This window comes from Oncorhynchus mykiss, chromosome 13 (assembly GCF_057628025.1).
Source record: "Oncorhynchus mykiss isolate SJ-2025 chromosome 13, ASM5762802v1, whole genome shotgun sequence".
Lineage (NCBI taxonomy): Eukaryota > Metazoa > Chordata > Actinopteri > Salmoniformes > Salmonidae > Oncorhynchus > Oncorhynchus mykiss.
The window spans coordinates 50,075,369-50,089,837 of NC_143034.1; the positions used below are offsets into that span (position 1 = coordinate 50,075,369).

The 14,469-nt window shown below is 44.9% G+C and overlaps 1 protein-coding gene across 1 annotated transcript; it reads right to left on the reverse strand.

Annotated features, from left to right (window-relative positions):
- Positions 1-243: 243 nt before the first annotated feature.
- On the reverse strand, positions 244-13,394 carry LOC110486365 (non-receptor tyrosine-protein kinase TYK2). The gene is made up of 24 exons (XM_021557899.3): positions 13,202-13,394; positions 12,407-12,615; positions 10,088-10,211; positions 8,332-8,464; positions 8,023-8,186; positions 7,140-7,524; positions 6,832-7,017; positions 6,406-6,563; positions 6,192-6,309; positions 5,890-6,073; positions 5,610-5,728; positions 4,894-5,067; positions 4,537-4,624; positions 4,140-4,267; positions 3,779-3,914; positions 3,251-3,402; positions 2,978-3,128; positions 2,756-2,847; positions 2,406-2,598; positions 2,054-2,172; positions 1,632-1,804; positions 1,403-1,520; positions 1,138-1,248; positions 244-1,043 (listed from the first exon to the last, which is right to left on the reverse strand). The coding sequence occupies exons 2-24, from the start codon at positions 12,588-12,590 to the stop codon at positions 903-905; spliced, it is 3,531 nt and encodes a 1,176-aa protein (XP_021413574.2). The 5' UTR covers positions 12,591-12,615; positions 13,202-13,394; the 3' UTR covers positions 244-902.
- Between the last annotated feature and the right edge of the window lie 1,075 nt (positions 13,395-14,469).

A 14,469-nucleotide genomic window follows, 5' to 3' on the forward strand; every position in this document is an offset into this window, starting at 1 on the left:
AGGGAAAAAAGGGAAATTATTTAGGCATAAAATCAAATTAGCTTTCGCCTCTAGGCACACTGGACCTTAGCATGTTTATCATACCACATCTGAGTAGACAGTTTGCTCAAGTTGGCAAACAGAAGTGGACTTCCCTTTGCTTTGCACTCAACTCTCCTTTTTTTAAAAAAAATAAATACACAATTGATCATTTACATTCGGTGAAAGTGTTACAAATGATGAACTAACAATTCACAACCTGGATTTTTTTGGGCTTCGGTCAAATTTATTAAACACCGTCAAGGGATACAAATGCTTCATTTTCAACATTCGCCCACTCAAACATTTAATACATACAAACATAGGGAAAAACATGATATGATACAATAAAATCAGTAAATGTTTTATATTTACACCAATACAGAAATAAAGAGAAACTGTTGGTAATATACATGCATCAATTGAAGTGTTATATTAATCATGTGAACATTATGAGTGACAAATCATGTGGAACGACAGCTCCTCTCCTCTTCTGGATAGTAAATATTTCATATGTTGGAGGATCCCATTCTCGGGCTAAAATGTAGAACCTAAATTGGATCAGTCATGGAACATGGGCCCGGTTCTCCTCCCGAGACAGCACTATAGCTGCCATTCAGGGAATTTCACACCTAAAAAAATAATATCTGTCACATCAAAATAAAACAAGTGCCATCACGAAGGGCTCATCTATATGAATGAATGGATGAGAATGACTAAAAACCTGAGTTCCTATTTATTAATACAAAGAGCAGTCTACTCCTTCAGAACAGACAGAGGGCACTGTGGTGCAGGGTGTGATGTAGACTCTAGAGTAGATTTATGTAGCAAAGTGCTGAGGTATACAGGAGTAAGGCCAGCTGGCCTGTGAAAAAGTAAGGTTCTCATTGGCTAATTTGGGACAGCCGCACATTGGGTTGCCGTTCGTATGTCTTGCGAATCGCTTCGATGGACTCAATGAGGGATTTGAAAGATGGCCGTCTCGCGGGGTCAAAGTCCCAACAATGCTGCATCAACATGCGGACCTGTTCAAAACAAAGACAGGTTCGTTTCCCTAGGTGCATCTGGCTTACAGAAACAATGAAGAACTGTGTGAGAGTGTTTAGCTGTATGGTTTACCTCACTAGGACAGTCTCGGGGGCAGGGCAACCTATTGTGTTTCTCCAGCAGCTTGATCAGCACCAGCACCGTCATCTGACCCTTCACTTTACCCATCATCTGAAAGAACTTCTATAAAAAAAACACACATACAAAAACGCACACGTCACAATTAATACACTCAGCAAACCGCACACAGACTGCATCACAATTATGTAAAGGGTTGGTGGCCTTGGTTAAATGGATCATGCAGATTTAGACGGAGACAGAGGGTGTCGTTTCGTACCACTGGAGGGCTCTGACGATATTCACAGTGGGTCAGGACCTCATAGAGCGTCACGCCAAAGGACCAAATGTCTGAAGAGAAGGAAAACTTGCTCTCCTTCAGACACTCAATTGCATACCTGTAAAATAAAGTCAAAGGTTATACCGTAAGATACCTTTCACATCTGGACTCTAAATTAGCAGCCCAGAGCCCAGCAGGGAAGTAATTGCTCAATGACTCCAGGACTCACCAGAACACAGGACTGTCTCCATTCTCACGCACGCGGTAGTAAACATCTCCCTCTGGGATGTATTTGGTAAGGCCAAAGTCCCCGATCTTCACCAGATGCTCATTCTCCACCAGTACGTTCCGGGCAGCCAAGTCCCGGTGGATGTATCGCTTCGAGTGCAGGTAATCCATCCCCTTAAAAAGGAAAAAAAGCCAAAAGAGCAGGAGGAGAGATGAGGGAGACCAAGGTGAAAGAGTAGCAGTTAGAGAAGAAAATAGAGTACTATAATCTATTGTTGTATAAAACAATACTCCAATATTGGATAGCAAATCTTCAACTTGAACCCAAACAGTGTACCTGCTACAGAACTAAACAGAACCCTAGAAGGAATCTAGATGACATATCTTTATATTACCAGCCCCCCCGTGCAGTGCTCGTCTCACCTGGCAGATCTGCTGTGCAAACAGGAGGCTGTGAGCCACGCCCAGGCGGTGTTTGGCTAGGTACTCTCTGAGGCTGCCCAGAGGTAGGAACTCCATAATCAGCTGCACCGTCTGCCCTCCTGTGGAGACAACGAAACAGGCATTTACAGCAGTCACTCATACATACAGACGCTACCCTACACGTGTAAATGTGAACAGATGCTGGAAACCCCCCACACATGAACATGTCATCTGTAGGAAGGAGCCAAGCAAGAAATGTAATAAACAAGCATTGTATGAAAATGAGACTGCCAGTCATATACAGCAGATGGATGACAGACAGGTGAGCTTGACTGGATCACATGCCACTCACCCAGCTCAGAGCAGCAGCCCTTGTACTTGACTATGTTGCCGTGGTAAAGAGACTTGAGGATCTCAATCTCCTTCATCCAGCCTTCACTGAGATGGCTGCCTCCCTCATGCTTCAGGGTCTTCACTGCCACATAGTCCCCTGTCCCGTCGTTGGCTGGGTCATACACATAGAGAATCACCTTCCCAAAGTGACCCTGGAGACAGAGAGAGAGCACAAAGCATTCTCTCAGTTAGAGGGAGGCCAGGGAATAATGTTTTACATAACACCAGTAGATCACAAAGCACAACAGAAGATGAAGAGCACAGAGGGGTTTATAAGAGTCATGTTGTCCTGCGGGGAAATTAACTCACCTCCCCTAAGTCCCGGATCTTTTTCAAGTAGCGTTTGAGGAAAACGTTGGGGTCAGCGTCCGGGAGAGACTCCAGGGGGGATATGTCAGGATCTGATCAGAAACCAGGAGAGCAACATTAAAGCAACACTAATCAATCACGAAAATGTGGTCAATCTAAATGCTAGAAGAGGAAACGGAGAGAAACAGACTGTGAACCAAATAATAAAAGGAGAGGACATACTCTTGATCTGTAGTTCAGTGAGCTCTCGAAGCACAGTGCGGAAGGACGGCCTCTCCCGGGGTTCGTAGGTCAAACACATGCTAATGAAGCTGGCCAGTTCCTGCGACGAGGGCTCAGTGAGGCGACTCCGCGTCTCGTAGAAACGCTCTTTCTGTTGGCAAGAGAGAGGTCAGGGGTCAGCATGAATCACAGGCACGGTAAGAGGATGGCAGATAATGAGTTATGATTAGAGGGAGGAGAATTGAAGGGCAGTGACGATAGGGCTGTAGGTACCTCAGTGAGCGTGCTGCCACTCATGGGCAAATCTCCATTGTTGCAGATCTCCAGCAGTGTGGCTCCAAAGCTCCACTGGTCGGCAGCACTGCTGAATGGGGCACCGCTTGGCACACACTCCGGGGCGATCCATGGGATTCGCTCGACACGCTCTGTAGGGCATTGAGACAGTCTAAGTCAGACCAGGCTATATAATACCACTACATTCAGTAGGTTCATGAATCACATGGTCTCACAACACAAACTAAATAACCTCTAAAGCCTTCCTGCTAAGTGTCAATATGATGGCAAGTGCAAGACAACCAGGAAGTGGGCCTCACAGCAACCAGGTAGTGGTTTACACAGGGCTTCTTGTGACTCAATCTGATCTAAAAGAATGAAGACCAAGCAAAACCACCAGAGACGGAAATTGAGGGTTGACAAAATAACTCACTGTAGCGAGATTGTATTTATCATGTAGTGGGTGTTGCCCAACATGGATGTGGTCTGGTAGAAACTAACTGTTTTATTGTTCAAGTAGGAACTAACCTTCTCTGGACAGCACGTTGAGGGCAATGCCTGGATCGCTCAGCTTGATGAAGGGAAAGGTGCCCTCCTCCAGACCACGGCGAGCCACCAGAATGTTTTTAGCACAGACATTACCATGTACCAGTTGTTTAGTCTCCTGCAGTAACCAGGTGGTAGAGGTAACAACATAAAGTACATTCGGGACACTCAATAGTGGGAAATGAGGGTTGGCAATACATTAACTATGGACACAAGGGTTTAGAGTTTGAAACGGGACTGTCACAGAAGACAGGAGATCAACATCCTAAAAGATCATTGTTTCATACAATGATTGAGGAGTAATCTTAGTTTGTTGTGATGTGAGGGTATCAGGCCGACTTACGAGGTAGCTCAGGGCACTGGCCAGCTGTTTGGCTACAGTAAATTTCCACTGAGGGGTGACCAGCGCCCTTTCCCTTCGCAGGAACACATCCAGAGGCCCAAACTCCACAAACTCCTCCACCATGATGTCTGCAGACAGGTCAAAGACAAGGATTATTATCTCGGATCACACCACTTACTGTTAGAGATGACCGACACTTCACTGTATTGAGTCTAATTCAAAGGCTACGGTTTGGCTGAGAGTCATGCTTGTGGTTGTACTGTACACCAGTCTTGTTGCCTAGTAATTCAAACAACCAATACAATTAACCTTCTGAGAGGGAAGTGTCAGTGCTGAAGGAGGAAGTTGCACAGCTGAATGAGGAAGTGTGAGGTTGAGTAGTGCCATGGTGACTTACTCTCAGATCCTTTGACAGACACGCCGTGAACAAAGACCAGGTGACTGTGAGATACTTGGCTCATCAGACTGGCTGTTTCAAAGAACGCCTACGAGAGGACAGGAAAGAGGAAGGATTATCAGGACATTGTAAACAAAGGTTCACATTTAACAGTCTACCGTGAAAACGGTAGCTTCGAACCAACAAGGTATCCGTTGTGTGATTGAGGCAAACTGGGTTGGAACCTGGGATGGTGTTATCGCACAGAGCTAAAGTCCAGGCATTATCACACCGAGCTAGTCTTCAGGTCACAGGTAAGGTTACTCATCACGCAATCAATTCCTGTAAGAGGATAATGATACATTAATGGTAACTCACTAACGCTATGTCCTTGTGGCTCTGGTCCAAGATCTTAAGAACCACTCGGATCTCTTTGCGATCAGTAAGATTGTTATTCCACTTGTCCTCCTCATCCTCCTCCTCCACTCCGCCCCTCACCAACAGACTGCCAGAGTAGATGTTGGTCCTGGTCCCACGGCCCAGATGCTGCTCCTAAGCACAAGGACAACCAGACATACAACCATTTTAGAAGTACTGGGTACAAACCGGATAAAGATAGAGAAGAGCATCAGTGTTCAGTAGGGAAAAATGTATTGGAATTTAGAGAAACTGGGAGGTACAGTTGCAAAGGTGTGCCCTACTGAATATAACCCAGGTGAAACATACACAAAGGAGGGCACTGACAGAGAAATATATAGAAGAGAATCAAATCAAATTTATTTATATAGCCCTTCGTATATCAGCTGATATCTAAAAGTGCTGTACAGAAACCCAGCCTAAAACCCCAAACAGCAAGCAATGCAGGTGTAGAAGCACGGTGGCTAGGAAAAACTGCCTAGAAAGGCCAAAACCTAGGAAGAAACCTAGAGAGGAACCAGGCTATGAGGGGTGGCCAGTCCTCTTCTGGCTGTGCCGGGTGGAGATTATAACAGAACATGGCCAAGATGTTCAAATGTTCATAAATGACCAGCATGGTCAAATAATAATAATCACAGTAGTTGTCGAGGGTGGAGCAAGAATGCCCTCTCTCTCACCTGGGTGATCTCCTTGTCTTTGATCTGATGGAACCTCAGCTGAGTCAGACAGAGGGCCACAGAGTCAGGCTGAACACACTGGTCCGCACCCTGCCTCATCACCAAGAGGTTGGACAGTTCTGCAGCACACAAACACTCGTTTAAATACAGCACAGGAAAACATGGACACACAACACATCCTTACAGAATAACATCTCTGTACATATGTTGAGCTGTGGTATGTTAGGGGCAGAACAACACCAATGCACATCTATAGAAAACACATCACACCCAAACTAACCTGCAGGTCGGGGTAGGCAGCATTTCTTCACAGTGAAATTGTCCGTGCCAGACTTGAGCACAAAGGTCTTGAGGCTGTCGGTGAGCTCCTTGACACTGGAGAACTCCCGGTCCCAGCCTTCCAGAGCAAACACTGAACCACTATGCATGATCCTGAACTGCTTGTGGATTGCAGCTTGTCCATTCTATAGGAAGCCAGCAAAGACACACACATGCATCCAAATATATAACTTCTAATGACATTATATTGCTTTTCATATTTTCAGACTACATTTTCCATGTTCCTCATCCTTCAGGGCTTACCTGACTCTTGTTTAGAACAGCTAATATGATGCGGTGGTAGTCGAGGACGCTCCAGCGCACAAGAAAGGCTCCCTCTTCAACTGCTTCCTTCCTCAGTCTCTGCAGCACAAAGTCATCACTGAAAAAGACAGTCAGAATTGTAGTGGGAGCCAGGGCAGTGTGTGTGTGTGTGTGTGTGTGTGTGTGTGTGTGTATATGTGTGTGTGTTACTCACTTCATTGGTCCATGGAGGCCATTGGTGGCACTGAGCACTACCCTGGGCGGAGCCACCTCGTGACACAGGTAGTGGTGTGCGTCTGCAGTAAGCCGGAAGTACCCGTCCAGCAGGGAGACGAAAGACAGAGCCTCAAGGATGGAATTCATTTGAACCTCCTGCACACATATACACATATTATCCTCAGACAACACCACCTACACACATATCAGTCAGATACTCCGCTTCCGTACAGACATACATCATATAGTAAGATGCAACTTCACACACAAACCTAACTTGAGATCTGCACACTTGACTTAGGTTTTTGCATAAATCATGCAATGTTGTCAATGGGGGATTTGCACAAAACATGGAGCTACGTGTGTGTATCTCAAGATAGGTTTGGGGCCCAACAGAAAGCAGTTGAGAGGCAGGTGCTCGAACCATAGAGAAGTTGTCCTGTTTAATGATGCTGACGTTGGCTCCAGTGATGGTGATGTGGGAGATTTCCGGGAAGTCGCAGAAAGACGTCCATGTGTCAGAGGATTTAGGTTCTTGCTGGAGGGGCGATTGCTTCACAGTTTTCCGATTCCCTAAGTAATCGTTCCCAAAGTAACTGTTGGCCTGGGCCTAGAATGGATAGACACAACGTACAGAGCATCCCACAGAAGGCACACTACGAGAAACACACAAAGGCACAGTTCTAACTAGCAGTCAAAGAGCTTGATAGACATCCAATGAGACAGAAATACCTTCTGCACTGTGATCTTCCTCCACTGAATCCCCTTGGTACCAGACACCATGACCTCATGCATGACCTGAGGGCCAAAGTTCCCAGGGTCAGAGGCCCCGTGGGCGTGGCTGGTGTTGAGGTAGGAGCCGCTCCCGTCGCCCCCGTCCTTCCTCAGCTCCAGTTGGGCCGCGAGGAAGGTCTCGGTACCGAAGCAGGGGGCTAGGTGCTCCAGAGTAGACAGGTATTTATACATGACCTCCTGGGAGCCCAGGCGTCCTAAGTCCACAGTGTGCTCCTGGAAGGTCCTCACAAAGTCAGCAAACACACGCCGGATACGGATCTTGGTCAGGAAGTTGTCCCTCGCTATATGTTTGGAGAAGGATCTCGGAATGCAGCGCAGGAAGCTACAGTATGGCAAGGGGAATATGGAAGTCAATCAAAACATTACGGCTGTGTTTGTAAAGGCACTAGTTTCCCTCTATAGTGCACTAGTTTCCCTCTATAGTGCACTAGTTTCCCTCTATAGTGCACTAGTTTCCCTCTATAGTGCACTAGTTTCCCTCTATAGTGCACTAGTTTCCCTCTATAGTGCACTAGTTCCCCTCTATAGTGCACTAGTTTCCCTCTATAGTGCACTAGTTTCCCTCTATAGTGCACTAGTTCCCCTCTATAGTGCACTAGTTTCCCTCTATAGTGCACTAGTTCCCCTCTATAGTGCACTAGTTTCCCTCTATAGTGCACTAGTTTCCCTCTATAGTGCACTAGTTTCCCTCTATAGTGCACTAGTTTTGATAGTGAATAAGGTGCCATTTTTCAACACCGCCTCAGACTATAGTAATGTCTGAAACCTTGTCAAAGCCCTTCCTAAACAATGCACCCATCCCCTCTGACTCATGGCTTACCTGACAGACTTGGCCACTTCCTGTAGCGTGCAGCCTGAGCACAGGGCCTGGTGAGAGAGGTGCAGCACAGCCATCCCCAGACTCTCATTCTTAAAGTGACTCAACTCTTCCTTTCCTTGAGCATCCTCCATTGGCGTGACATCATTCACAAAATCAAACTTTGCCTAAGAGAAACAAAAAGGGAAATGAGTTTTTTCACAATATGAAAATGTCCGTGTGACACAGGAATATTATGTTAATGCACACTTCCACAGGAATATATGAATACAAACACATTTTGGATAAAACACGCCTCTTTCTGAAACTCACCTGGCAGAAGAGGTATTCCAGGGAGGTCATTTCTAGTAGAGGTGAGCCCCCGTGCTCTGTCCCTGACCGTGGGGCATATCGCGACACTGACGGCTCCTTCTCACTCAACCCATGCCAATTCCGAAAGTAAAACCTGGGAACCGAAAGAGAAAATTCCCTATATAAATATGCCTGTACATAAAAGCATACAGTGCATAGTCTCTCTCACACACACACACTGTGTTAGGTTAGATTAGATTCGGAACTAGAAGCACAAGCATTTCGCTACCCTCGCATTAACATCTGCTAACCATGTGTATGTGACAAATAAAATTTGATTTGACACACACTATAAAAACAGTTGGCTGGTATGCCCTCCCCCTTCTGAGCGGTCAGCTGTGAATGCCCTCACCTGCTAGCACAATTATGCTGACTGGGATTTGGGTTCTGACCTTCCACAGGGTGTCCGTACAGAACAATGCTGATGCTTCTCTGGGTTCTGATGCTCCACAGGATGTCCGCTCAGAACAATGCTGATGCTTCTCTGGGTTCTGATGCTCCACAGGATGTCCGCTCAGAACAATGCTGATGCTTCTCTGGGTTCTGATGCTCCACAGGATGTCCGCTCAGAACAATGCTGATGCTTCTCTGGGTTCTGATGCTCCACAGGATGTCCGCTCAGAACAATGCTGATGCTTCTCTGGGTTCTGATGCTCCACAGGATGTCCGCTCAGAACAATGCTGATGCTTCTCTGGGTTCTGATGCTCCACAGGATGTCCACTCAGAACAATGCTGATGCTTCTCTGGGTTCTGACCCTCCACAAGATGTCCGGTCAGAACAATTTTGAGGTAGTCGGGTGTGCTATTTACAGATTGGCTGTGTACAGGTGCAGTGATCAGTAAGCTGGTGCTTAAAGTTAGAGAGGGAGATATAAGACTCCAGCTTCAGAGATTTTTGCAATTTGTTCCAGTCATTGGCAGCAGGGAACTGGAAGGAAAGGCAGCCAAAGTAAGTGTTGGCTTTGGGGATGACCAGTGCAATATACCTGCTGGAGTGCGTGCTATGGGTGGGTGTTGCTATGGTGACCAGTGAGTTGAGATAAGGCGGGGCTTTACCTAGCAAAGACTTATAGATGACCTTGCGCCAGTGGGTTTGGCGATGGATATGTAGTGAGGGCCAGCCAACGAGAGCATACAGCATACATATACATATAGAGCAAACATGTTCGCAGTGGTGGGTAGTATATGGGGCTTTGGTGATAAAAACGGATGGCACTGTGATAGACTACATCCATCACAGAATGCTGATGCTTCTCTGGGTTCTGACCCTCCACAGGATGTCCGGTCAGAACAATGACGATGCTTCTCTTTTCAGGGTTTTAATTTCCTTTTCCTCTCTCTTCACACACTTCTGGTCATACAACATGAATCTTGACTGGGAGTGAATCTTGGTGGAATAGTACTCGTGTTACTCCGAATGATTTGTGATTATTTTGATGCACGCACCACATTCATGTATTCTTGTTGCTGTCCACAATAAAAAAATTGACCTCAGAAATGTGCGTCTTCTTTCTTCGGACAAAGATAACACTCTGACCTGAGTGGGTGCAGTGTCCAGTTGCGCCTTTCCAACAGCTCTGATTGGTTGGGAACGGCAGGGCTAACTAAGGTACTAAGGTACTAACGGGACTCAAGGGAAAATGAAGGGAGTGTGAGGGAAATCTAGGTAGAAAGGAGGGGACGGGATGGCCATTTTAAACCCACACACACACTAACCTCATGCGATAATGGAGTGTCAGGCTTGTCTGCTCTTCTGGGTTGAAGAAATGGTTGGGACTGTACCAGCAGTGGGATTCAGGGTCATACAGAGAAAACAGGACATGGCACAGTGGAGTGATACCTAGGGGGACAGATATATAGGTTAAGTACACCTTGGATACACCCTCTCAATTACATTTTTTTAAAATAATGTTTTATTTATTTCACCTTTATTTAACCAGGTAGGCAAGTTGAGAACAAGTTCTCATTTACAATTGCGACCTGGCCAAGATAAAGCAAAGCAGTTCGACAGATACAACGACACAGACTTACACATGGAGTAAAACAAACATACAGTCAATAATACAGTATAAACAAGTCTATATACGATGTGAGCAAATGAGGTGAGATAAGGGAGGTAAAGGCAAAAAAAGGCCATGGTGGCAAAGTAAATACAATATAGCAAGTAAAACACTGGAATGGTAGATTTGCAATGGAAAATGTGCAAAGTAGAAATACAAATAATGGGGTGCAAAGGAGCAAAATAAATAAATAAATTAAATACAGTAGGGAAAGAGGTAGTTGTTTGGCATACAGTGCATTCAGGAAATACACAGACCCCTTCACTTTTTCCACATTTTGTTACGGTACAGCCTTATTCTAAAGTGGATTAAATAAAAACATGTCATCAATCTACACACAAAACCCCATAATGACAAAGTGAAAATAGTTTTGTAAACATTTTTGCAAATGTAAAAAGAAAAGAAAACTAATACCTTATTTACAATAAGAATTCAGACAATTTGCTATGAGACTCGAAATTGAGCTCCTGTTTCCATTGATCATCTTTGATCAATTTTATACAACTTGATTAGAGTCCACCTGTGGTAAATTCAATTGATTGGACATGATTTGGAAATGCACACACCTGCCTATACAAGGTCGCACAGTTGACAGTGCACGTCAGAGCAAAAAACCAAGCCATGAGGTCAAAGGAATTGTACATAGAGCTCTGAGACAGGATTGTGTCGAGGCACAGATCTGGGGAAGGGTACCAAAACATTTCTGCAGCTTTGAAGGTCCCCAAGAACACAGTGGCCTTCATTGTTCTTAAATGGAAGAAGTTTGGAAACAGGACTCTAGGACTCTTCCTAGAGCTGGCTGCCCAGCCAAACTGAGCAATCGGGGGAGTAGGGCATTGGTCAGGGAGGTGACCAAGAACCCGATGGTCACTCTGACAGAGCTCTAGAGTTCCTCTGTGGAGATGGGAGAAACTTCCAGAAGGACAACTCTCTCTGCAGCAATCCATCAATCAGGCCTTTGTGGTAGAGTGGCCAGATGGAAGCCACTCCTCAGTAGAAGGCACATGAAATCCTGCATGGAGTTTGCCAAAAGACACCTAAAGACTCTCAGACAGTGAGAAACCAGATCCTCTGGTCTGATGAAACCAAGATTGAACTCTTTGGCCTGAATGCCAAGCATCACGTTTGGAGGAAACCTGGCACCCTCCCTAAGGTGAAGCATGGTGGTGGTAGCATTATGCTGTTGGGATTTTCTCTAGCAGTATGGCCTGGGAGACTAGTCAGGATCAAGGGAAAGATGAACGGAGCAAAGTACATTGTTGATGAAAACCTGCTCCAGAGTACTCAGGACCTCAGACTGGGAAGAAGGTTCACCTTCCAACAGGACAACGACTAAGCACACAGCCAAGACAACGCAAGAGTAACTTCGGAACAAGTCTCTGAATGTCCCGATTGAACATCTCTGGAGAGACTTGAAAATAGCTGTTGAGCGACGCTCCCCATCCAACCTGACAGCGCTTGAGAGGATCTACAGAGAAGAATGGGAGAAACTCCCCTGATACTGGTGTGCCAAGCTTGTAGCATCATACCCAAGAAGACCGAGGCTGTAATTGCTGCCAAAGGTGCTTCAACACCGTACTGAGTAAAGGGTCTGAATACTAATGGAAATGTGATTTCAGTTGTTTTTTTAATACATTTACAAGCATTTCTAAAAACCTGTTTTTGCTTAATCATTATGGGGTAGTGTGAAGAAAATAAGAAAATAAACTATTTAAACTATTTAATCCATTTTAGAATAAGGCTGTAACGTAACAAAATGTGGAAATAGGGAAGGGGTCTGAATACTTTCCGAATGCACTGTAAAACCCAGATGCCTGGAGTCATCAACTCAAACACACCCTTACGTGCCAGGCTGCCAATGTCCTCAAACAACAGAACACCACACAGCTAACCTGAATGCCCTAAATTATTGCTCAATACTCAAACAAAATATTGTTTCTGTTTCATTAAAACAATAAATGGCACTTGTTCTTACCCACAGTCTGTGCTGCAGAGATTGAAAGCTCCTCGGCTGTCACTTTACCCTCTGTGTGGGTCAGATAGCGCTCCCCTCCCTTGGTCCAAAACAGATAGACATGGACGCCTGGTCCCTGAGGAGGCTCACACTGGCCTGTGGATGACCCTGTCCTGGTACTCTTGGAGCGGCCACTTCGAGACATTATGGACCAGGCTGAGTCACTACACCTGTCACAGGGAGGAAGTAAGAGAAAAGTATTTCCAAGTAATCAATTACATGGTAACAAATCCAGATAACAATTAAGGACATGGGTTTTATACTTTATACGTGGGTTTTTGTTAATATCAACGACAAAAATATACTCAAATACAATGTAAATCTTATTGTAGCAAGGAATCACATCTGGATCAAATAGATTTGTTACCATGTAATTGTTCAGCATTATTACCATGTTCTGAGAACTCGCGATATGATCCAATATTTTCTAGTAAGGCCTTCCGGGTATTGCACATGAATATCAGTAAAGACGAACATTTAACGATAACGTGACACGAAAATCCGGATTTAATTTATCCAACGTTCCTACATTTTCAAATATATATTCTCACCAATACATTTATCACTTCGTCATCGACCTGATTGCTCACGGAGATGGTGGAATATAGCCTACTGTGTACTGTAAACAATTGTAAACCAGAGGCATAACGCCCACTTCCTATAATACTGATATAGTATGCTTTATCCGCCAATGCTGGAATAAACCCGTGTATTTGTAAATTGTATTGCACATTTGTCAAACTACAGGTTTCTTACCATTTAGTTGCGTCCCTAAAACGTGTAGTTAGAAAATCCAATGCAGGTTGAACCGAAGTCCACTCTTATGATTTCCTAAAGCGTGTTTCCCCTACTCCTACGCATTCCCGCGAAGCGCACAGATAGAGAAGTCAGCTACAAGACGAAAACACCGAAAGACACTTTTGGCCACTCCCCTTGAACCAGCTGTACTACAGTAGGCTTGTGGGATAGCTCAAATCAAATCGTATTTGCGTCGAATATAACAGTTGTAGACCTTATTGTGAGATGCTTACTTACAAGCCCTTAACCAACATTGCAGTTCAAGAAATACACTACCGTTCAAAAGTTTGGGGTCACTTATGCATTTCTTTGTTTTCCATGAAAACATACATGAAATGAGTTGCAAAATTAATAGGAAAAATAGTCAAGACGTTGACAAAGTTATAAATAATTATTTTTAATTGAAATAATAATTGTGTCCTTCAAACTGCTTTCATCAAAGAATCCTCCATTTGCAATTACCGCCTTGCAGACGTTTGGCATTCTAGTTGTCAATTTGTTGAGGTAATCTGAAGAGATTTCACCCCATGCTTCCTGAAGCATCTCCCACAAATTGGATTGGCTTGATGGGCACTTCCTACAGTACCATATGGCCAAGCTGCACCCACAACAGCTCAATAGGGTTGAGATCCGGTGACTGCTGGCCGCTCCATTATAGACCGAATACCAGCTGACTGCTTCTTCCCTAAATAGTTATTGCATAGTTTGGAGCTGTGCTTTGGGTCATTGTCCTGTTGTATGAGGAAATTGGCTCAAATTAAGCGCCATCCACAGGGTGGCACCCCCAGACCATCACATTGCCACCACCATGCTTAACAGATGGCGTCAAGATCTTTTCCAGAATCTTTTCATTTTTTCTGCATCTCACAAATGTTCTTCTTTGTGATCCGAACACCTCAAACTTAGATTTGTCTGTCCATCACCTTTTTCCAATCTTCCTCTGTCCAGTGTCTATGTTCTTTTACCCATCTTAATCTTTTCTTTTTATTGGCCAGTCTGAGATATGGCTTTTTCGTTGCAACTCTGCCTAGAAGGCCAGCATCCCAGAGTCGCGTCTTCACTGTTGACGTTAAGACTGGTGTTTTGCAGGTACTATTTAATGAAGCTGCCAGTTGAGGACTCTGTTTCTCTAACTAGACTCTAATGTACTTGTCCTCTTGCTCAGTTGTGCACCAGGGCCTCCCACTCTATTCTGGTTAGAGACAGTTTGCGCTGTTCTGTGAAGG